We start from the raw sequence: 25,606 nt of genomic DNA on the forward strand, positions 1-25,606 counted from the left end.
GCATAAAATAACTGAGAATACATCTTTAAATTGTGTATCCATATTAAGCCTGCAGTTACATTATAACTATAGTCTGTTTTGAAGGGTGAAAGAGAGCTCTAGCTGAAAGTAGATTTTGAAAAATTTTTTAGAGCCCAGGGGTTCATTTTTAATGAGCCGTTACTTTAAGTACTGCATAAAAAATACAGGAAATTGATAGTCCATTTAGTCTGCACCATACCTAATGCAAAAGTCATTAAGATGCATTATTCTTAATGTTCATGATATGATTAGTAAGTGTCTTTTGAAAAGAATGCCCTTAACTTTCATGTAAGGAAATCCTTGAAAGCCTTCTCTATACTATATAGAAAAATGTTATGGTGACTGTGATTTACTTTTATATCTTCACTATGCCAAGAAACAGCATCCTCGACTACAGTCACATTTAAAACTAGTCCTCATTTGTAATATACTTACGTATGACAGCATTGCCTTCATTTCTTCATCACTTCTCACTGTAATTCGATCACCGTCTTCATCTTCATCTGTTTAAAAAGCAACATAATGCAAGTGATAAGATTTGAGTTTTTTACTGTACAAAACCTACATCAGTTGGGAATAATACAATTGGTTTTTTTATTATACCATTTGATATCCAAACCCTCAACACCCTGTTTTGGGGGCTGTTGAGGTTTGTTGTATTGTTTTTGTTGTTGTTGTTGTTCAGAATACAAACAGAATTTCAATAAGTAACTAAAAATTTTAGGGACAGCTGAAAATTTAAATATTTCTCATGACATGTATCTATGTTAAAGTAAGGATAAGCACACTCTCCTTCTATTTCTCCAGTTTTTCTCTCTTCCAGGCTACCCATCACGTCACAATAGCATGATAAAAACGGCTAACATTTACTGAACACCATGATCTGTGCTTTATATCCAGTATCTCCTTAAAAACCTCTTAAAAACAATGATCTGATGATGTGGGTGGTGTGACTTGATTATTATTATTCCATTTTTACACAAAAATTGGGAGCCTAGTGTAAGGTTAACTTGCAAAGCAACTCTAACAATTCTCCCCGTATCCCATCCTACCTAATGTAGTTCTCTCTCTCTCTTCTGAACAATTTCATTTGTTTTGGGAACTCTAACCATAGTAAGCTGCAAATGGAGATTCATGCTATTCTGAAATAATCGTCTTAAAACTAGAGCATACTAAGGCTTCAAAAAGTACATAACCAGAATGTATACATTTGAATAAGTGTATCATCAAAGTAGCCACACCCAGTAACAATGTACTTATTTCAACTATGCTTCTGTTATTCAAAATAGTTGTGAAATATCTCTTCACAAACTGATTTAAGAACCTGAAAATAGATCACGAGAAAATATCATGTCATTTTTAACCCAAAATGGAATTGTCTGCCTGATCATTCACTTACAGTACCTGCCAGGCAGAACCCAGAAGGACTTTTGGTTATTTCTAAATACTTAGCTACTTCATCTTTCTAAAGATAAAAATCTGTCAGCAGGAAAACAGTCTTGTGGTAGACTCTAAATTTAGTTGAAAGAAAAATGCCCCCAAAATTTGGAGCAATAGTGTTGGAGGAAGTACACAAACTCCCAGGGGACAACCTGGAAAGGGCAGGCTCTCTCATTTGGATGTCTCAGCTCTGGAGCGCTTATGAAACAATCAGTGATGTTATTTTCTTTTTTGGTCACTCTTGGATATCTAAATGCTGATTTGATCAGATGCAGAGAACCTGATTCCAGGTCTGGAGAATAAGAGGATTTGTCATGAAGAGAATATGCTTACATGACATGCTCTGAAGACGCTTTCTGAAAATACAGCACAAATTCAGTTCAGCACATCGATCTTTGCCCATCACACCTCAGCGGGCCCTCCCTCCTGCCCAGCTGCAGTTAGTTCTGAAGACATCCAACTGCTCAGTGACCAAGCTGTGGGAACTGTAGGAGGGAGCTTGTGGTGTCTCCCAATTAGCCTATTTGGGAGCAAAATGTTACTCTCTTTTTCTCCTCAGTAGCCAATAGCAAAGGGACATCATGAGCCATCACTGGGGTTTTCTCTCCAAAACATTTGTTCCTCGGTCCTGGATCCTGGCTCACTCCCAAAGAGTTCCCCAACTCAATGTAAATCAGTACCATCAAGTCACACTTCTTAAAAGTCTACACAGCCAGGAGCTGTCTAAAGTCACTACTAGTGTGATGTTACCAAGAGTTGCCTGTTTTCAGTATACAAGGCACACAGGTCAGTTTCAGTAACAAAGAAGGCCATTCCTAGGGATGCTACATATATAAAGGGTTACATAGGAACCTAGCACTTTCTTTTTTAAAAATATTAGCTACAGAATCTATAAAGCCAAATTGAGAGAGAAATGCCATTCCAGTTTTGGAAACAAGGAGTTTCTACATAGGTTCTAGAAACTAGTATTTTCAAAGTTAAGTAAAAGGTTTTCTTAAAAATGTGGGAAACAAAGGGGAAAAACAGATATAGCATAAAAGAATATAATGTTGCATATTAACACACATAAAAGCACTTTACATTTCTGTTTTAAAACCAAGTCAACTTCTCTGTTTTGATATGGACTAAACAGATTTGTTCTTAATGAAGTCCCGAACTTGGTAAAATTTCCAGCCTGACCAAAGAAGGTTTTTGTAAATCTCGTTTCTACACTCAAACCAGCTATAGAGATGGTGGTTGCAAAGGAACTGCTGATATTCAAATTTCAATATACACAAGACCTCAAAAGGTATTGTTCAGATGGAATGAGGAAGTACTTGGAGTTTAGTAAAACAGGTAAAATTTTTATAATTTGTAAAGAGAGGAAAAATTCCAGGAAAATAATTTAAATCACAGTCTCTCTAAAACTAGAATAATGACAACAAATAGAGTTCTCTAAGCTCTCAAAACCAGGGCTTGTTTTTACTTAAAACAAAAGATTTGGAATTCTAGAATTCTATGAACTCTCTTAGGAATGATTTTAGCAAAGAACTGTGAGGGAAGTCAGCCACCAGAACAATTTCTTGTCTAACATTGCCATAAAAAGCTGCTATGAAACTCTACAAGGGTATTTTGCTTTAAGTAGACAGAAAACTAAGGCCAAAAGGCCAGAACAGCCAACCTAGTGGTAAAGTATTGAATGCTGTCCCATAGGGGTCTGACTCCAAGAGAAATATTTCACATAAGTCGAAAGTCTAAGAAAGCCTGAAGATAAAATCTGGCTTATATGACACAGTGAATAATAGTTCTTACAAATTAGTAAGAGACCCCATTTTACATATGTATTGGTTTTCTTTACAAATTGCTCTTTGGGGGGACTGTCTGATTCACTCTAATAATTGTGACGAGTAGTTTTAATGAAGACACCTTTTAATGTTGAAGAGGAGACTGCGTTGGAAAAGTAATCACACCTATGAGAAGACTGACGATTCTGGCCAAAAGGCAAAATCCAAGCTACCGAACCCCCATGGGCAGCCCAAGAGCAAACCACTGGCTTTGAAGTTTAAAGACACTTCTCTCTAAAGACAATGAATTCCAAAGAAGACATACGATAGATACATGAAAAGATACTCAACATCACTCCTTATGAGGGAATTGCAAATCAAAACCGCATTGATTTATCACCTCAGACCTGTTAGAAGGGGTATCACCAAAAAAACAAGAGAAAACAAGTGTTGGTGGAGAAAAGGGAACCCTTGTGCACTATTGGTGGAAATGCAAACTGGTGCAGCCACTATGGAAAACAATATAGAGATTCCTCAAAAAAATTAAAAATAAAATTACCATATGATCCAGCAACCCCACTTCTGAGTATATATCCAAAGGAACTGAAATCAGGATTTTGTAGAGAATGGATACAGATGTTGGTGTTGGAGTGTGTGTGTGTGCGCGTGTGTGTAATATTATTCAGCAATGAAAAATAAACATCTTGCCATTTGCAACAACTTGGATGAAACTTGAGGACATTATGCTAAGTGAAATAAGTCAGACATGGAAAGACAAATACGGTGTGATATCACTAATATGTGTAACCTAAAAAAGCCAAACTCAGAGAAACAGAGTGGTGATTACCAGGGGCGGGGGAATGAGGAAAATGGAGAGATATTTGTCAAAGGGTACAAACTTCCAAATTTCCAGTTATAAGTATAATGTGCAGCATGGTGATTATAGCAAGTAATACGGTATTACATACTTGAATGTTGCTAAGAGAGTACATCTTAAATGTTATTACCACAAAAAAGAAAAGGCAATTATGTGACAAGATAGAGGTGTTAGCTAATGCTATGGTGGTCAACGCCTTGCAACACATACGTACATCAAATCAGCTGTACACCTTAAACTCACACAATGTAACATGTCAATTATGGCTCAATAAAGCTTGGAAAAAAATAAAACAAAATAAAGACAGTGAATTGACAGGAATGAGAAGGTAATTAAGAGTAAGAAGTTTAAAGTAAAAATATACTTCTCTCTAAAGACAATGAATTCCAAAGAAGACATACATGAATTCTATGAAATCTCTTAAATACCAAACAATTTAGTATGGCGGTTTAAAATACTTTTCTCAATAAAAAGTTGGACTCAGGGCGGCCAGATGGCTCAGTTGGTTAGAGCGTGAGCTCTGAACAACAGGGTTGCCTGTTCGATTCCCACATGCGCCAGTGAGCTGCTCCCTCCATAACTAGATTCAAGACAAGGAGCTGCCACTGAGCTTCCAGAGGGGCGGCCAGAGGGCTCAGCTGGTTACAGCACCAGCTCTCAACAACAAGGTTGCCGGTTCAATTCCCGCATGGGATGGTGGGCTGCGCCCCCTACAACTAAAGATTGAAAATGGCGATGGACTTGGAGCTGAGCTGCGCCCTCCACAACTAGATTGAAGGACAACGAATTGGAGCTGATGGGCCCTGGAGAAACACACTGTTCCCAATATTCCCCAATAACGTTTATTAAACAAAACAAAAAAAGTTGGACTCACACAGCCCATCCAGCAAAGACTCTGGCTATTTGCCCATCGAACTGGATTAGCTATAAAAAGTACACTAACTGGAACTATAAATCATAAAAACTAACTAAAATGACACAGAGTTTCAAAAGTATAAATATGTTGGTGAAGAACACTAGAAAGTAGTGGTACTAAGTAGAGAGAAGTAGAAAAAATAATTTGAACTCTTTTTGTCTTACACATGGAGGTTCTTTGCCATCTGACCAAAAAAACTACTAGATATGACCAAGGGGGGGGAAGGGGGGTGCAATAGATCTGATACACTGGTTCACAATGAGAATTCCAGGCTTCTCTAGCTGCCTGGAGCATAGTAATATGATTTTCCAGCACATTAGGGAAGCAAAAGTAGAACCAGAAAGTCTATGTACTGGCTGGATTTTGTTAATGTCACTTAAAATGGAGGGAAAAAATCCTAGCAAGATACCAAATAGGGTGCAGCAGATGGTAAACAAATATTATGAAGCAATCTTCACAAAATCTGCAGTGTGTCACAAATATACAAAATGGCAGAGTTTGGGAAAAGAGAATCATAACAGGCCATATGTTGTTAGCGATTTTATTTGAGGCAACATGCAATCCAAAAGAGAAACCAAGAGCAGGAACATACAGGCCCAAGAGACGAGGAGTGGCAGCGTCGGGTAAGGGCGGTCGGAATGGCAAGCACAGGGCCAAGCCAGTGAACAGCAGACGCTGGGGAGGACTAGCCAGAAAGCACCCACTGCAGGGACAGGACTCGGGTGGGCTTTTAAGAGAAATGATCTGGCTTCTACAAAGAACAACAGAAAGTTAGGGCGACGTATTATGTCATTTGTCACATTCCTTCAGTGCCAGGTGAGAGTCAATTAGAACTACAGCAAAGGCATTTTTCCAAGACAAGAGGGATGAAATGGAAACATAATTGTAGACGTTACAAAGACATCAACAGGGAATTACCAGAAACATCATCGTTAAGTTTAGAGTCCTTCTCAGGTGTGGAATCTAAGATGTGGACAGGATTAGAGGCCACAGTTTCTACAGCCAAATCTTCATATCCATGAGTTTTATTTATCTCCATGCCTCCCACTTCCTGATTCTTATTTCACTTCTTTGCTCCCTTCTTCTTTCCAACAAATAGGTAAGTGCCTACCATATAGCAGGGAATTTTCTGAGCAATGGGAGTAGTAACAGTGGAAAAGGAAAAACAAAGTGCTCTCGTGGAGTTTACCTACACTTTAGTTGAGAGAGACTGAAGGAGATGAGGGAGTTTGGGATGTACAGATATCTGGGGAAAGAATGTTCCAGGCAGAGGGAACAGCTCATGCAAAGGTCCTGAGGCAGAAGAATACCTGGCATGTTCGAGAGACTGAAAGAAAGCCAGAGTATCTGAAACAGAACGAAGAGGAAGGAGAGGAATAGGTGAGTTTAGAGAAGAAATGGTGGAGCAGAGGTGGGGGCAAACAAGAAAATGCAGGGCATTTTACCCCCAAGTAAGATGGAAACCACTGGAGGGTTTTGAGTGTAATGATCTCACTTAACTTCTAAAAGGATCACTTGACTTTGGCTGCTGTATGGAGGCAAAGCAGAAGTAGGGAGAGCAGTTAGGAGACCACTGTCCTAGTTCAGGTGAGATATGATGGTGGCCTCAACCAAGCTGAGAGTTTAAGCAGTCATCACATGCTGGATACATTTTAAAGATAGAGCTAGTAGAATCTGCTGATGGATGAGATTTAAAAGGCTTGTCTTTATTACTTTATTCCTTCAACCATCCATGCATTCCAGAAACACATTTTGAGTGTGCACCACCGTATGTGCCAGGTTCTGTGCTGGGTTTCTGGGGATTCAAAAATGAGCAGTATTGTCTACTGCCTTCAGAGAACAACTAGCCTGGTGCTCGGGTAAAGGACTTAAACTTCTTAATTCTCATGCAAAATAGAACACTATACTGATAAGCAACTACTCTCATAAGATTAAAAAAGATTTGGACTTTTTGTATAGATAATATTTGGAACCAAAATTCCAATAAATTAAAGCTCCCTTCAAATTGTCTCAAATTCAAAGATGCACAATTAACTCTTATCTGTTAAATAATTTTTAGACTCAGTATAGGTCGACTGTGAATTACAATTTTTCATTAACCTTCCTAGTTTTACTTATAAGCAACCATTTATAGTTTACATTTACTATAAATAAAATGAACTTCATTTTCCCCAATATTTATGATTTCCATATAGTTTATAATTCAGACTTTTCTCCAAAGCAAAAAGGGGTTCCCACCCAACTCTTCCTAATGAGATGCCCTTGCTATTTGGACATGACGACGATCTCCTGCAAGTGCTTCTCCCAGTAATCAGCTCTAGTTGTTTTCTATATTCTAAGAATTTACAACTTACGTAATTGCAATTTTGCTTTACATGGTCATATGCCAAATTTGAAATGAGATATGATGTACTGGTTTTAAAACTTCTACCCAAAATAATCTTCCAGAAATTCATAAAACAACTGAAAAGTATTCTATTCAATGTGAAGTGAGTATAAAACGGCCTTGGTTGAAGAAAGACATAGTCAAGACTTATCCTACAACCATATTTTCTGAACCAAAACTCAGATGTATGGTTTGACAAGTATGCAGATATTTATGACAGCTACCAACCAAAACATGTGAAATCAGAGTGTCATGGAAAAGTGGTGCCATGTGGTATTCACAGGTAGAAGTCAGCATTCCTCTATACAGACTTAAAATGCATCTTTCAAGTCACCAGTAAGATCTTACTATCTATCCAGCAACCAGCCCCAAGGTCATTTTATAGCAGTAACTTGTCTACAGAAAATTCAGGGAGAGCAACCCATGTAACAGATACGGGCAGGGAACTCATCAGTGAGCACAGTTGATTTTCATCACCTCATGTGCTTATGAATCTGTTAATGAAACTGAAAATCAGCAGGCGTCTTTGGGCCTATATGAATCTCAAACTCCTACAGCACATGTAGGGCCCACACATGCAAACATAAAAGATTTTTTATGGTTATAGAACTTAGCTTCATCTCAGAAGTGTTCTCACAAGGCAAATCATTCAATAACTGGTATGGGCGTAACTCTATCTGCTTGAGAAATAAAGTTGGATCCCCATCTGACTCCTCCTTTCACCACCAAAATAAACTGAAGATGATACCAAAAAAAAAAAAAAAAAAAAAAACAAACCTTTGTGATAAAAATGCACACTGTTTTACAAAAAGAAAAACACACACTAATACACACATGAACGTACGTTTGTATGCGCTTAACCCCATTAAATCAGAAAAAAAATATAGACTGTTTTTTTTCAAAGTCTTGGAATGTGGAAGACCTTTCTAAATATGTCATAAAACCAGAAGTCACAAAGGAAAATATGATAAATCTGACCGTGTAAAAAGTTTAAACTTCTCCATGGGAAAAAAGGGTAAAAACAAAAACAAAAACAAAAAAAAACCAAACCAGCTGAAAGGAAAGTAGTAAACTAAACAAAAATATTTGTAACATATAAGACAAAGGGCCAATTTTCTCAATATTGGAAAGCTTTAAATCAATTAGAAAAAGACAAATAACCTAATAGAAAAATAAGCAAAGGTGACAAATAGTCCACAGACATCAAATACAGATGACCAAATACAAATGAAAAGATGATCAGGCTCATTTATAACTGAGGAAATAAAAAAAATAAAACAATAGTATAATAATCGTTACCACCTATCAAATTGACATTTTGACTAAAAAGCTTGCTAATACCCAGAGTTGGTGACGGTAGAGAGAAATGGGTATTCTCAAACATTGTAGGTGGGAGTGTAAACTGGCTCTACCTTTTGGAGACCAACATGCTAATAGCTATCAATAAGTAAAATATGGGTACTCTTTGTCTCAGAGGTTCCAACTCCTAGGAATTTAGCCTAGAAATATCTTTACACAACGTGGAAAGATATAAGACAATACTGCTGACTGCAGCATTTTTTCTAATACTAAAAAACGGGCAACAACTTAAAATTGGTCCGTCAATAGGTTAAAGAAATTAAGCCATAGCCATAAAATTAAGTACAATGTAGTCATCCAAAAGAATGAAGTTGATCTGTGCACACTGATGTTGTTGGAAAGAGGCCTAATGTATACTATTAAGTACAGGCAGGGGAAACTAGTTTCAGTATAATATATAAGACGTACAGAGACAATTTCTGTAAGGACACAGGAGAAACTGTTAACTAGTGACTTGGGGAAAAGGGGGACGTTTACATTTTGCTGCTTGAATGTTTTTTTAAAGATCATCTATACCTTCCTGATTAAAAAACAAACAAGCAATCAAACACTAGGTATTGTAAAGTACTTTAATTTGTGCTCTTATAAGGAAGAAAGGACCTAGAAGGAGTAAGAAGAAAAAGAGGTTTAGGGCCATCAGTCCAAGAGGTGAATTCAGCACCAATGGGCCTCCCTCCCCTCATCCAGCTCTAATTCCCCTCAGAAAGACCATCCCCAGGGACAGAAGTCAGAAAGAATACAGCCACTGCAGACCTTCAGCCCCCTCAGGACATGGGGTCCAGTCAAGGGTGAGAATTTGGGTTTGGTGCCTGACTTGTCCACCACCAACCAATTATATCCTTTGCCTGGGCAATAGCATAAATAATCCAAAAAAAGCAAATTACCTCCTTAGCTTTAGGTCCCATGCATTTTATAATTTCCATTTGAATATGGACACATACAAATCCATTTTATTCAACAAGAGTGTTTCTACAAGGCACTAGGCTAACTACTCAGAAGAGAGCGAGAGTGCAATAAAACATGGCCCCTATCACCAAGTCATTCGAAATACAGTGAGTAAGGGAAACATACACAATGAAATAAAGTGTTACGTGCTCCAGCAAAGGTACACAGAGAGATTAACCACAGCTGGGGGACCGACCGACCAGAGGTTTCACTGAAGAGACGGCACTTCTAAGAACTGAAGAATCTGTAAGATTACCTGGTCTTTCCCCTCTTTTCCGCTTACTCAAATCCTTTTCTCTACATTTATGTAAAACAGGTAATTTGATGGTGCCCCTTCTCTTGTTGCTACATCCATATCATATCACTAAATATAAAACCATCTCTTTCGTATAAGAAATCAACTGGTGTTAGGTATACTTTTCAGTATTAAATATATTATCATAAATATATCTTTGATTGAAGTTTTATGTATTCAAGAGTTGCTCTATCAGACCCATAAACCACTGCAACAGCTAAAAAATATCAGCAAATTAACTTACAAACTATATCTTTCCAACTGTCTCTTATACATAGATTCCATTTATGAGTGTAGATCTTTGGTTCAAAAAATAAGGTCACCTTGGAACAATCACGAAAAAAGCCAGCCTACTTGGAACAATCACGAAAAAAGCCAGCCTAGGATTTTAAGTCTATTATGGAAAGTACGCGATAATCTAAACACAAAAAACTATCATTATTTTGTCTGTGTGTGTTTGTTTTTATTTTTTTTTATAAAAATAAAAAACAAAATGCAGGTGGGTACAAAGTTGCTGCTCTTGGGGAAAAGAAGGAATGAGATGTCTAAGAACTTAAACCTAAAAGTGTAAACATTTTTTTCTGTTAGTGTTAGACATACTTTTCAGTATTAAATATATTGCCATAAATATTTCTTTGATCAAAGTTTAATTTTTCAAGAATTGTTTCATCATACCCATATACCGCATAAAACATACTTAACACTTCATAGGGTTTTGATATGCTTGATGATAAAACGCTCCAAGTTTTACACTCAAAAAGAACTGTGTTTGAAATCCGGACTCTACCACTTCCTAGCTGATCACCTTTGGCAATCACTTCATGTCTCTGAGCTTCAGTTTCCTCCCAGGTATAATCTTCCTACCTCACAGAGGTGTCACAAAGATTAGCAGCAATCTAGGTGAACCATCTAGTATATCACCTGGCACAGAGCAGGCCATCAATAAATGATCGCTCAAGTAATCAGGAACCTCACTCTAGAAGCCTGTGGGGCACAAGTACGTTGAGCCACTCAGGGGGAACCAGAAAACAAGAAGTAGAAAGTACGAAGCTTTTCTGCCACACTTACGAACAATGAGAACACGCGATTTCAAGGATTATAACAACTCTCAGAACAAGTCTCGGCAGTGGATGAGCATACAGCGAAGCTCTGGAGTCTACTCCAAAAATTCCACGTGACCACTTACTAGTTCTAAGACTTTGAGCAGGTTGCTTAAAGATGTCCTTTCCTCAACTGAAACAGAGCTAATAACAGGCCATCAAAGTACTTCGTGGGGATCTTGTGAAGGTTAAATTAAATGAGGTAACCCATTAAATGCCCTTAGCACAGCCTCTGACAACAGGAAGTACTTCAAATTTTAACTATCAGACTGTTCATGAAATCCCTGGCACCCAAGGAGTTACCGCACGGGGTATGAAGAGCTTGCAACACTAAGTATTTCAGATGTGTGCCATTTTACAATAGTATATAGAGTCCAGTGTGGCTAATAAAATACTATTTTAAGAGTTCTAGTCAAGTAGCTTTTAAATCATGTAATGATTGTTGGAAAACACTCAAACAATTGTGAACTATATAAAGTAAAAAGTGTGCTCCTTCAGCCACCCCTTCCCCATTCCAGCCCCCAAGTCCCCTTCCAGGGGAAACCACTGAAAAGCAATGTGTGGGTGCCTTCAGATCCTTGCCTCTCAATATATGGGTGAAATTGGGAAGAGGAGGGATTAGTTTTTTTACAAAATGAGATCGTACCATATACATTACTATTTGTTTATTCAGTAATAAATATATCATGGATATCTTTCCATGTCAATGCATAAAATCCAAACTCGTTCCATATAGCTACTGCTTAATGCTTCAGATTATTGATAAATAATTTATTAATCTCTTATTCTAGGCATTTAGCTTACTTCTAAGTTTTCTCTATTAAAAAATAATTCCACAATGAACACTTGGTTTGAAGGGCATTCAACCGTGCATATGTAGATATTTCTGTTAGACAGCTTCCTAAAAGTGGATCTGCTGAATCCAAGGTTTTGCACATGTTATATTTTGATAAGTACTGCCAAATTGTCCTTCACAGAGAACATAAATAAAAGAGAGGACATTGCACTCTCTGTCTGAAACCATCTGCTTAAAAAACAAGAACAAAAAGTATACAACTGTGTGGAGAAACCATACATTTTTCTACAAGGAAAAGTGGCCCTCATCTTCAAAAAAGAGATGGGAACTACAATTACAAACGCTTTATCCTTCTCAATGCCAGAGTCCCTATGCTACCGACTAAACTCTCATCTTAACATGACTCAGAGCCTGACCTCTCCTGCAATGACCTGGCTCATGTCAAAACCAGTTTTCCAGTCCAGCCTGCCCCTGCCCCAGTCTCTAAGCCAATTGGTTTGGTGGTGGGGGGCTGCTGGGGGAAGGACGCAAGACCTGAAGCGCTGCTGTCATCATCTAGCAGCAACGCTGAGCCCCACAAAAACAGAATTATTCCATTCAGTGTGCACTTAAAAGCTCTACTCTGTTGCTATTTTAAAGCAGCAATGGATTAAAACCTCTTAATCAATAATCATTGGTCTATAGGTAGTTTACACGTTTCATTTTGTCCCACAATATTATTACAGTGAGGAGCAAGAGCAGATAAAGGTCATGTTGGTAATTAAAGCTATATTATAGAAATATGCACATGCAAGATATGATTAAATAAGAAAATATTACTCAGTTAAGTATCATCATTAAACTTGCATTAATTTATAAATATTTAAATGTACCATATGATGATCATAAATAATCTGTTTTTGTCAGTTTCTAAAGTAATACAACCCATAAACGCTTTGAAAAATTACTGCAGAAAGAAATAGTCAAGAAACTACACAAGCCAAACTTACATTCAAATGCTGTGGTTGTTGCTTCAGGCAGAACCTGGCCTATCACATCCTAAACAAAGAAAAGAATAAAGAAACACAATTAGCCATCTTCTTTATTGCTAACATGTGGCAAATCCTAGAGGAAATATGAGAACCTGGAGATTTTTGAAATGTGGGCATAAACTATAAAAACATTAGCTCATAATCACACTTAGGCAAGCAATGTAAGCCCAGAGTTTAAATCTCTATTCAGGAGGTGGAATGGGGGTGGAGGGATAGAATCTTTACAAAACCTTTTCTATTTTGTATTAATACCATAATCTTTCACTCTCGATTCAGTGTATACAAATACACTGCTGCGTGTTTACAAAAATTTGGTTTCTTCTGTGGGAGGCTGTGGAAAGTACTGCACTAGAAAGAGTAAGGTGTATTGGAGTCTTGGCCTGGGTTTGAATCTCAGCTCTGTACTTAACTATGTGACTGGGAACAAATTACTTAACCTCTCTGAGCCTCAATTTGATGATCCTCCCATATGGGTCTAGTAATACTTATAGAGGTTATGTAAAATTAAATTAAATAATGTAATAAACACAAACTAGCCTAACACATTATAGACATTCAACAAATGTACTTCCTGTTATGCAACTAGCAACACCTTGCCTTGCACTCATCGTGGGAAAAGTTCAAAAAACAAGTTCCCGTGATAATGATATAAATCCACAAAGCTACATTGAATACAAACAATTCTTATCGACCTTTACTCTTAAGCAACTGAAAAACAGTTATTTAATGACATTGAACTACAGTTAATCTAGCCTACAAAAAAATTTTAAGTGTATATAATCTGGTATCAATGTTTAAATGAATCTAAACAGTTGAAAACACTTGAAAATTAATCTACAAAGGCAGCTTAATTAAAGAGGCACAGAACACCTTCAAGAAAGTCAGTTCTTTACTAACAATTGTCACCCAATAATCTTTAATTTACAAAAAAAAAAAAGGAAAGAAAATCAGTTCTGGGAAAAGTGACCCTCCGTTATATTCAGGCCAACTCAAACAAAAGGCCTGCAAACTTATTGCTCTCGGGGAGCTCTGTCACAACATCCCTCCTGGGCTGTGCCCAACTGGTACCAGGCAGCAGGCTGACAGGCAAGACCTGGACGTATTTCTCTGTAGGGAGCCCACAATCCTTCTGAGCAGGGGGAGGCCGCAACTTCCTCCTAAAGGCAGTCCTTTAGAAGCTTTTGCTGCAGTGTCAATTTGCATAATAGCCTTGCTTCTACAGTGCCTTTTTTTTTTTTTCAAAAATAAATCTATGCATGTAAAATTGATCAAGGGGAACTATATTAGGCAGCCTTCACTCAGTAGGGCCGAAGGAAATTGTTTTTTCCCGACTCGTCTTAGCAAATGAAACACCAACTTTTAGATAAAAAGTATTTGTCCAAGATTTTAGTGTTAAAAAAAAAATTCTTTCTGCACACTTGTAGGTAGAAAGTATTTATTGACAGGTATATGGAAACTGCAGAATCAGGATGAAATAAACTATCCAGGCAGCCAGTGCAACGCCTGCGAGTATGAACTGGAGCCAAACTGCTGGTGTTGGACCTTGGCTCCGCCACTCACTCGCTGAGTGACTAAGCCTCGCTTTCCTCTGTGTAAACTGAGATCATAACTGTAGCTATCTTGTAGGACTAAGTGAGTTCATATCTGAAACGTGCGTAAGAGTGCCCGTGCTACTGTCAGTTGAATAGGTAAGTCACTGACGCCTGGGACATTCATTACGAAGCTTACCTCATGACACCTTAAACTTCAGCCTACAGCAAGTGGAAGATGGTCATCATTCACTTACTTCATCCTTCCCCAGTATTTATTGAGGACCTTTTCCAGCCAGTATTGGTTTAAAAAAAAAGGAGGGTGGCTCTACCTCTAACCCTCCAAGTATAGGTTATCATTGGTTAGTTCTGGGAACTCTGATCATTCAATCTATCTTGAGAGATGAACTCTACAGTATTAGCAAACTCACTTAGGACATTTCCTACTCATGAACAGCAGATCCCATCAAACAGCAAATTTCTAATAACTAGCTGAAAACCCTGCTGGGCAGCAATGGACTACTTTGTCCATTAACATAAACAAGGAGCCACACATGTTTTACGTCTACTGAGAAGGGAAAGGAGAAAGAAAAAAGCCAACTTGGCTTGAGAGAGTCACATGCACACAACCGGCCATCTTATTTTGTTAAAGCAATTAAGGGGGGGCTATCATGACAACATGGGTAAAAAGTCTGAAAATCAGTCAATATTTACTGGCCATTTCTAAGCAGGGCACATTAAATAATTTTATGTATATTTTCCAGTTATATCTAAAGTGATTTATTTCAAAGTGACCCAGTCTTCTTTACCTAACCTAAAGAAGGTTTCAAAAGAAAAAGTAAGTTTAAACATCTTGATGGTGAACATTTGTTCATCCTTTTCTTTCATCAATCAGTCAAAAATCTGACAGACCAAAAATACAATTAAGCGTCTACAACGTGCCAGGAGCAAGATCACAAAACTGTAGGCAACAGAAGAGTAAGATTTAGGAAGATTATAATCTGGTCACAGACATAAAGATAAACTTAAGACCAACAATACAAAGCACTTATAGTATGATTAGAAGCCAAACAAAAACATAAATAGTAAGTAGTATTTACCAACTCTGGAGGCAGGAAAAATCACAGGCTCAGGATCAACTGAAGTTTCACAGATGAGGGGAAATCTGAACTGGGACTTGGGAGACAGGGTTCAAACAAGATGAAAGGAGAAGCATTCTCTCCTACCACCCCCTAATTCAGGAGATTCAGATCTCCTGCACAATTTTCCGCAAAAGGGGGAAAGGAAGAAGAGCAACACAGAAAGCAAGTATCTCTGCCCTTGAGCACCAGGAAGAAGAGAAACACAGAAAGCAAGTATCTCTGCCCTTGAGCACCAGCTAGGCCTTCTTCACAGTGCACCGTCCCCAATTAATTCAGACAAAGGACACAGGCCCCAAAAGGCCAGGTGACTTGCCCAGGGGCTCCCAGCTATTTGACGGAGCTGTGAGTGGAGCCGTCAACTACTGACTCTGATTTCCAAATACCCCGTTATGGCTGACTCAGTACCTAAAAACTGTTCTGGCGTCTGTGTCTGGTTCTGCCAACATCTAGCGACGTGGCTTTAGCACTTCCTCATTCTAGCGTTCATCCTTTCTCATTTAAAAGCTGGGGTGAAAAGAGTTATATGAGATGAAGGAGATGCTTCCAGGTTCCATTTGACTTTAATCTCTAAGGTTCCAAGCCAGAGATGCTGATGCATCTGTTGGTATTTTGCCAATTTCTTGATGAGGAGATGAGGTGAACATGGAGAAGAGACTGCAGGAGTCCCCCAGGATCTGGGCTCCCAGTTCAAAGAACTTTAAGGGGCACGAGGAGATAGTGCAGCACCCACTGCCACAAGCCCCTGGTCAGGCCTTCCCAACAAAACATGCCGCACCTGGGCTTACCTGAGCCAGCACGTGTGACGCTACACGGCACTGTGTGCTCTAGATGGTGGAACTGCTTGTGCCGTTTACTTTTAGGCCAGTCAGCCTTAAGCTAAGGTACAACTGAAAGATGCCTGGGAAGCAGAAGACCCAGGCCCTACCCTTTTGTCGTAACGACGTCACTATCCCTTATACTATGTTCCAGATGGTTCTAAGTGCTTTCCATGGATCAACTCCAGCAGTCCTCAGAATTGTGACGTAGGCGCTATTGTTATCCCAACCTTTTTGTTTTAACAGACGAAGAAACTGAGACACAAAAGACACTTGCCCAAGTGAATCTGGTAGGGCTTGCAATTTAAACTTGGGCTCTAGAGTGTGTGTTTTTTAAACATTGTACCATTCTACTTACACTAATAATACCTTCTGTTATCTAAAATGAGTCAAGTGAAAGAAAGCTCATGTCTGTCATCACAGACACAATCTCATGTCATCTTCACAAGTCTTTGAGGCACGTATTATCCCTATTTTACAAGTAAAGAAACTGAAGCTGAGAGAAGTAGAGTGACTTGCGTAGTTAGTGGGACTGCTTGCCGTTAAATCTAAATTTCTTGATTCAAAACCTAGTGCTCACAAAACCATAATTGCATGCATTTTCTTTGAAGTTCCCTCATTAAACAAATATTTCGGGGTCCTATGCAGCACTGAAAACAAAGGAGAAACAGAGATGGCCATCTCAAAACCCATGTGATTTGCCTGAACAAAGCTGTGGGAACACAGAGGAAAGGCAAGTAACCAAGACTGATGTGGAGGAAAAACGAAGGTGGGCTTTGAAGGACAGTAGGAGTTGGCCAGCTGAAAAAGGGCTGAGTGAGCATCTGGGAGAACTGAAGGCTAATTCTAGAATACCTGGACCACAGGATGCTCATTGCACTGTGGCGAGAGATGAAGCTGATGACAGGCAGACAAGAGCCAATCAAGATGGGCCCAGAGGACCTTGCTAAGGAGTCTGGGGAAATCTATCATGAGGGGAAATCTATGTGCATGTTGAGTGTGTGGAGAACTCCGCATGCAAAGAGAAGGCTGGCATTTGATGCACAAGACTGGAGGCTGCTGGTTTACTCCAGGCTCTGCACTCCTGGCCCAGACACCTGAAAATCTGTATGGTCTGGGTGGTCAGTAACATCAAAACGAAGGTACAGGAATCAAACTTTGATTGAGTAACCTACGACAATCAAAAATCACACCAAAGATCTTCCTCCTCCCAAACCCCATCTTATCTTGCAGGTAAGTTCCACTGTAGAACTGGTCCTTGCAATGTGCTTCTTGGTATGTCAGCTCTGCCTTTGATACTCAATTATTAAATATATAAAATGGGCACAATGCATTCTGTAAAAATAAGGAAATCCGAGCTCTGGTACTGACTCCCCCACTCACAATCAACACGACTTTGGAAAAGTCATTTTACTTCACTCATCCTCAGTAACTATCTGCGAAAAAGGTAAGAGGGTTCAACAGGCCAATGCCAAACAGGTTACACTATGCTCTCACCTTCCATTTTATTTCAAATACATTCCAAGTATTTATTATGAAAGTAAGAATACATCGCTAATTCTAAGATGCACATTTCCCCCTCCCCCATTTTAACATCTCTAAAATCAGGCTGCTTTTGTACAATGTGTGGCATGTAACAGTTTAATGCGTATTTTTTTCTTAGAGGTACATAAAATATCTTAAAACCAAAGACACCTTAGGTTTCCTGAAACGTGATAGGTTACAGCTGCCTTGTTTCCCTTTCCCAGTGGTCACAAGTTCAGGGAACTCAGTGGCAAAACATGGTTGGAATCTGGCCAGGGACATTCCACAAAACATTTGTAAAAAAAAAAAAAAAATCTCTCTTCTAGACTCAGCTTTTTGTATCCCAGTTGGTTGCTTCTAAGCTTTTGTCCCAGTCCAGGCTGTGAGCTCCTTGAGGGCAGGGGTTCAATCTGATCATCTCTATTTCCCCAGGGCCCAGCACATTTGCCAGATTTCCCTGCATGAAATTAATCAATGCTCATGGCTGAAGCAATAAACTGCCCCTACACGAGGCCAGCAGTGGACACCACCAGCTCAAGCCACCAGAGGTAAGATTCAGTGGTCAAGTGCTGACTGCCCCACAAATCCCTGCGCCCCCCTCGCTGGCATTTGGACACTGAGGTTTGCACTCACCAGCACATCCCTGAAGAGTAACTGCGGCCCGGAGTGCACTGTCCAGTCCACCGCGCCACTATTTGGAATCTTGATGCGAATCACCAGCACCTGGTTCTCCATGGCATGGAAGGGTCCAAAGGCCAGCCACAGCATTACAGGTTAAAGGGGCTCACATTCTGGGGTAGGGAGTCTCCACTGGCCCCTGGTTATGTGGGGCCTCTGCGGGGGCCGAGGGAAGAGGACGGAGGGTGAGATCAGAAAGGAGGGGTGGTCAAGAAGGGGCCCGCAGGCACCGACCCAGGCCCAGGCGGTGTGGGGTTAAGGGATGTCTCCCTGTGAGCGTGGACGGGGCAAGTGGCAGGGACCAGTGGGAACTAGCGGAGGTCAGAAGATCCTAGAGTTGGAAAAGAAGGTAAAATGGGACGGTGCAGCTGGCCGCCGTCTGTGTGGGTGTGAGAAGACGGCAGCGAGAAGCCACCGTTCTAGGGAAATACAGCGGCAGGTGTCCACACCTCCTTAGAGGACGAGGGGAGGGTCCCAGACTGGAGGGGACTCAGTCGGGGGCTATTCGGAAGTAGCCCCAGGGCCGCCCGACCACGAGAAAGCTGAGGAGGGGCCTCCGCGGGAGGGTCAGGGGGCGAGTCTTCTGCCCCACCCCAAGCTACAGGGCACGGCGCACGCGGGCTCAGCCCCTGCCACCAGAAGTCGAGCGTCCTGGCGGCGGCGGCGACAGTAGCGGCGGGAGGATAAAGAGGAAGGCGGCGGCGAGGGCACAGTTACTCCGGAACCAAAATGCGCAGCGCCGGAACCACCGGAGCCGGCAAGAGGGACCCGCCTCCCCCGGCGCCATCTTGGAAAAGGGCAGCTCTTGGCCGGCCCCGCCCCCGCGCCCCGGAGGGCGGGACCCGAGGATCTAGTGCGCCGCGTCCGGGCGAGAAGGCGGGAACGGCCGGGGCCCGCCCACTCACGAGACCCCAGTGGCCAAGTGACCGCCAGCGGCGACTGAGTGATGGCCTCCCTATTCCTGGTCCTCATTAAAAGTAGCGACGTGAAAACATCTAACAAACGAGAGAGGACACTGAACCAGCGTTGGAGTCCGCCAAAAGCCAAGTAACTGACGGCTGAAAATTGCATACGATTTGCCTTTACTGACGCCTCGGAAGGACAGAACTGCAGCTCTCCTTTCTCCCTACTTTGTCAAGCCGTGTACCTCCACGTTCGTGGGGGTTTGCGCACCAATCGGCAAGAGCAAGGCAAGAACTAAAAAACAAACAAACAAACAAACAAACGGTCTTTTTCTTTTCCTTCTTTCCAGTCACAGATCCAGAGGCTCGTCTTCTCCCACATTGGCAAAGCGAGTAAGACTTTTTCACTTAAGTTCTTTACCGCCACGATTGTCCGGAAGTGAAAAACAGCTCCCTATTCAAAAGCAACCGTGAAGAAAATGCGCTGAAGAGTTTTAACTGCCCAGCGACAGCTGTAGTAGTGGCTTCATCTTCTCTTATTAAACCGTTACAAACGATACCCGGTCTAGTCCATAAATTTTGAACTAGATAGCAATGTGTACGCAATCGGTGATATCACAGGCAGTCGCAGTAACCCTTGGTTATTTTTAAATGCCTTAACCTCAGATTTTAAAGTGCATCGCTTTGTTGATCTATGGTACCCATACAAATGTTTGGTCACAAATTGCAAAGTGTAGGTGTTTCCTTTTATCTCTGTCATGAAGGTGCACATTTGGCTTTACTTTTGGGGGCTGAATTTTGTGTAAACCGCTGAGGGAGGAGTGTCACTTTACCCTCTAACAGTTAATGCAAGAAAAAATATTTTAAATGTTGGTTGGTTTTAATATAACACCAAAATTTTTTCTGCATATGATTTCTCTGAGTTTGTCTCATATTTACTTTGAAAGTTAATTATAGGAGATAAATTCTCTCTTCAGTTATTGTAAATTAATAGCTTAGGTAGCAATTCCTTTACTCAGATCCTCCAGATATGTAGTCTAGGAATTGCCCCTTTCCACCTGCACTTCAGTCCTGTGAAAAATAAGCCATTTGCTCAAGGTCCCCATGTATTTTTTATTGAAAGTTCATTTCCTATTATTTGAGAAAATAGACCACAAAACTGAGATTTTCTGTGAACTTAGGATTTGTTAAAACAGCTTTTTTATTTATACTACTATGGGGAAAACCAACTCAGTTTGTGATTTCAATTCTTTTGGTTATATACTCAAAAGGGAAATTACAATGGTAATTCTATTTTTTTTATTTTTTGAAGAACTGCCATACTGTTTTCCAATGGCTACACCATTTTACATTCCCACAAACAATGCACAAGGGTTCCAATTTTCCACATTTTCTCCAACACTTATTTTCTGTATTTTTGATAGTAGCCATTCTAATAGGTGTGAGGTTTTGAGTTGCATTTTCCTAGTGATTAGACAGGTTGAGCATCTTTTCATATGCTTGTTGGCCATTTGTGTATCTTCTTTGGAGAACTGTCTATTCAAGTCTTTTGGCCATTTTTTAATCCGGTTATTTATCTGCAATTGTAAAGGGAGTTTTTAAATGAGGAAAATGACATTTTACTACTATATATTCAGAGAGGTTTTCTTTCATCTCTTTTTACCTTGCTCTCAATCTTGAATCCTTCACCCGGAACCTGACCCTTTCCTGCTATAGTCCAAATTACCATATTTCTCTCCTAATCTTTTGTTTCTACTCTGACCCCTACTACCAACAGTCTATTCTCAGCCCATTTGCCAGAGTTAGATCAAGTCACTCCTTTGGTTAAAACTCTTCAGATGGTTTCCTAACTTGACCTATGACACGACTCATCCTGCACTCCACAGACCTCATCTCCTACCACTCTCCCTCATTCTCACCAGCCTCTTTCTCACTGTTCCTTGGACTTACCAGGCATCCCACCTGAGTGCCATGCATTTGCCTTTTCTTCTACCTGGATTGCCATTACCCCCAATATCCGCATGGCTCACTCCCTCCTTCTACAGGTCTTGACTTAAATGTCGCCTTCCTGCTGAGGCCTTCCCTGAGCACAGTATTGAAAAAGGCAGGCAAACCAGCCCCAAACCCACCCCACCCATAGATACAGGCACAAAGGTGTGCAGGATTCCTAGTCCCCTTCCCTAGTTTATTTTCCTCCTGGCACTTATTACTATATAATATATGACATGTTTTTCTCATTGGTTTGTCTGTCTCCCCGCTAAACTGTAACTTCACGAGGAGAGGGAACTGTATGTGTTTTATTCACTGCACATCCCTAGGACCTGAAATAGTACCTGGCACACAGTGGGCACTTTAATAATTTTTGCTGAATGAATGGATTTTGAAGGCAAAGTAAATTAAGTAACAGGAATGCAACTACCGTGTGCATCTCCTGCCTGTCTTGAGCCTCCCTTGTTCCTTTGCCTTTCCATCACCACCCCCATCAAGACTGAGACAACTATTACAGACTCCCACTGAATCTCAAATTTTACAACGAAATGTTGATTGCCTATGTTCAAGAATTCTACTTGTCTCCTTCAGTGCCTAATGTGGGCCCTTGCATATAGCATTCAAATACGTGTTGATTAATTTTGATTTAAAACAATATAATGACAGTAGAGGATGAAACAGTAACTTTCCCGTGCAGAAAGCTGGCAGACATCATCCTATCCAAGTGATCAGGTTAACATCACCCCCTGTACTCTCTGATATGATATAATCAGAAGGGTATTTGACCTCTGTGGTCGTCTTCCCAAAACTCATAACCCCGATGTAATCATGAGAAAAATGTCAGACAAACCCAAACTGAGGGACATTCTACAGAATACCTGACAAGTACTTCTTAAAACTGCCAAGGTCATAGAAAACAAAAAGCAAAGAAACTCAGACCTGAGGAGACTAAGGAGACATGATGATTAAATGTAATGTAGGGTCCTCAATGGAATCCTGGAACAGAAAAAGGACAGTAATGAAAAACTGGTGAAATCTGAATAAAGTCGTGTGTAGTTAGTAATAATGTACCAATGTTGACTTTTTAGTTGCGACATAGGTACAATGATTATGTAAAATGCTAACATTAGGGGAATCTGGGTGTGGTATATGGGAACTCTCTGTACTATATCTGCAATATTTCTGTCCATCTAAAATTATTCTAAATAAAGTTTTTTTAAAAAAAAATAAGTTGCATTTTCTACACACCAGCAATAATATTTTAGAAACTTTAAAAAGATATAATTTACAATAGCAATAACTAAACAATAAACATAATGCTTATCATAGTGCTTGGTTATCTATTAGTTTTTTAAAAAGAAGAATATGAAGACGCATGGACAAAAATGATCAGACACAACAAACCCCTGAAAGTATGACAGGAAAGTCTGTTCTGTTTTGGCAGGAATGGAAAAGAACAGTGAGACCAATTCCAGCACTCCTGCAAAAGCGAAACAATTCAGTAGATATTCATGGTGGAGTACCTACTATGTGCCAGGTACTGTGGATTTTAGATGCTCTAAAATGAATTAGTTCATTAGTTTAAAATGTCATTAGGTTTAATTCTGCATAATAAATTTTCCTTTAGATTGGGGTAGGCTGGTTGTCCCTACAAATCACTTAAGCTTTATTATTTCCCTCTTTTCATTGTTTAAACATCTATATAATATTTTCTTTATGTCAACTAACAAAATATATCTCACATTTTTGTGGCACTTTACAGCTTGCAAAGCACACATCTGTTTTCTGATAGAATTATCCTGCGCATCATAGAAAAGTATATAGAGTAATGGTTAAGACCATGGACTCTGTAGACAGACTGCAGAGGTTGGAGTAACACTCACCATGTGTGATCTTGGGCGAAACTTCTTGGTTTCCACAGGTAAAAATTGGGCATAAAAATAATGCCTATTTCATAGAGTTATTATGAGAGGATTAAGTGAGTTAACATGTGTAAAGTACTTAGTCTATGACCTGCCACAAATAAATTCTACGTAAATGTTAGATAAACTTATTGTATATGTGAGGACATGAAGACTCAGAAAGCTTTAATTTTTCTGATAGTTATTCAACCAGTAATAGTACAGCAAGAGACCTTAAACCATATTTTTAAATTTTCAAATCAAGGTTCTTTGTATTACACCATAGTGGAATAGCAATAAATACCAAACCAAATAGCATGATTGGGAATCAGACATAGGCATTCAAGAATGATAATAAAATTGCAGTTAAAGGAAACTTACAAAATCACCAATCTACCATGTTTCCCTGAAAATAAGTCCTAGCCGGACAATCAGTTCTAATGCGTCTTTTGGAACAAAAATTAATATAAGACCCGGTTTTATTTTACTATAATATAAGACCGGATCTTATATAAAATATAATAATATAACATAATATATAGTATAATACTGGGTCTTATATTAATTTTTGCTCCAAAAGACACATTAGATCTGACGGTCTGGCTAGGTCCTGTTTTTGGGGAAACACAGTAATCCTCCACCCAATTCAATAATTCTCTCCACGTCAACCTAAGGAATTAGCCCACTGCCTCCTGAACATCTCCAACAACAATAGGACTCACTGTCTCAAGACGTCACCCATTCCATTTTTTGCCAACTCAAAACATTCTTGTCTCCTAGTTACTAATGCATTGTTTCTAGTTCTGCTTACAAAGAGTTAAGTCTAACTGATCCTATTACTTTCTGTTTAATGTTTCACTTCATTTAGTTCTACACATCATTCTGTTTGACTTTCAAATAGCAAAATTCCTGTATGAGAACATAGATGGCACCTTTTGAAATGCCTAAAAAGGATAATGGAACAAGATTCCAATCTTTTCTTTTTCGGAATACGTAGAACCGTGTAAGTCAATTCATTACATCTGAGAGAGTATTTCAAAACTTGTTGCTGTTCTTGTAAAGAATCCATATGATCTATTACAGTGTCCCTTTCTTAAATCTCTTAAAGATGAAGGCAAGTTTTCTTTTTAATTTTGAATGATCATACATTCATTTGACATAGAGCCTTCATTATATAACAAATACTGAAAACACACAAAAAGTTAGTAACACCTGGTTCTCATCCAGCTGTGTACAGAAGTGTATTTTTCAGTATGGCTTGAATGGACCCTTGTTATGTAGATTCAGAACTGCTAGATGTTGTTGACAGGTAAAATTTCCAAAATTCTGTCAGTGCAAAAGTGTCTGTGTGATGAATGAATGACTTGATTTTTAAATGTAATCTAAAATTTAAGTGACACTATTTAGATTTTTATTCAAACTCTAAAGTCTTGGTTCCTCCGTTTTATAAAATTTGGAGATATGAGAGCATAAGAAACTAAATTTGGCTTCATCTCACAGTAAAGAAGGGCCTTAAAGAAAGGCTACAAGATAGTCTACCTTCATGAATTATTTTCATCGATTTCTTAAACATGTACTTTTTTTAAATAAAAATATTTACTTTCATTAAACAGAGTTTTAAATATATATCTATTTACTAGAGTATTGATTTTTATTTTTGTTATATTTTTATTCTTCCTTCGGGGTTCGGGTAAACAACTTTTTAGGTATGATTTTAAATTATGCACTTAAATTAAAAGAAGAGTAAAATGAATCATTTCGTATTTAATAAATTCAATGTTCTGTTTACAGACAGATTGTTATAAAATTACTGATATATTCTAGCAGAAGCAGTAAAGGTTATGTCAAATAACTACTAAAAAAAATCATACTACGTAGCGTTAATGATGTTACCTTAACGTGCCAGCTTCAGGGGCTGCATAATTGTTTCTGCCAACCCATAAATTTTTGAGTAACAACAAAATTATTGTGATTTTTCTTACTAAATAATTCATACATTACAAAGCATGTATGTAACAAGGTCCATGAATCACTAAAGCATATAATGATCATATATCTAATGACATATCTCTTTTCATAAGATGAATTCACATAGATTTATGTATTTAGGTTAACTAAAAAATACTGAGTTTACAAGGTTCATAATTCTACCATCAACAACAACAAAAATCCTTCAAATCTTCTTTAAGAAGTACAG

General features: G+C 39.2%; 1 protein-coding gene across 3 annotated transcripts in view; it reads right to left on the bottom strand.

Annotated features, from left to right (window-relative positions):
- MAP2K5 (mitogen-activated protein kinase kinase 5) overlaps positions 1-19,386 on the bottom strand; it is a 228,706-nt gene extending 209,320 nt beyond the window's left edge. For 2 of the 3 annotated variants that reach the window (XM_033108521.1, XM_033108522.1), the window contains exons 1-3: positions 18,573-19,386; positions 12,888-12,936; positions 457-524 (exon numbers count right to left, since the gene is read on the bottom strand). In XM_033108521.1, coding sequence (XP_032964412.1) covers positions 457-524; positions 12,888-12,936; positions 18,573-18,707 — 252 coding nt within the window. In that variant the 5' untranslated portion in view covers positions 18,708-19,386. The remainder of the gene's footprint in view (positions 1-456; positions 525-12,887; positions 12,937-18,572) is intronic. The other variant, XM_033108520.1, reaches the window with a different exon arrangement.
- Between the last annotated feature and the right edge of the window lie 6,220 nt (positions 19,387-25,606).

Source organism: Rhinolophus ferrumequinum, chromosome 6 (genome assembly GCF_004115265.2).
Source record: "Rhinolophus ferrumequinum isolate MPI-CBG mRhiFer1 chromosome 6, mRhiFer1_v1.p, whole genome shotgun sequence".
Classification (NCBI taxonomy): Eukaryota; Metazoa; Chordata; class Mammalia; order Chiroptera; family Rhinolophidae; genus Rhinolophus; species Rhinolophus ferrumequinum.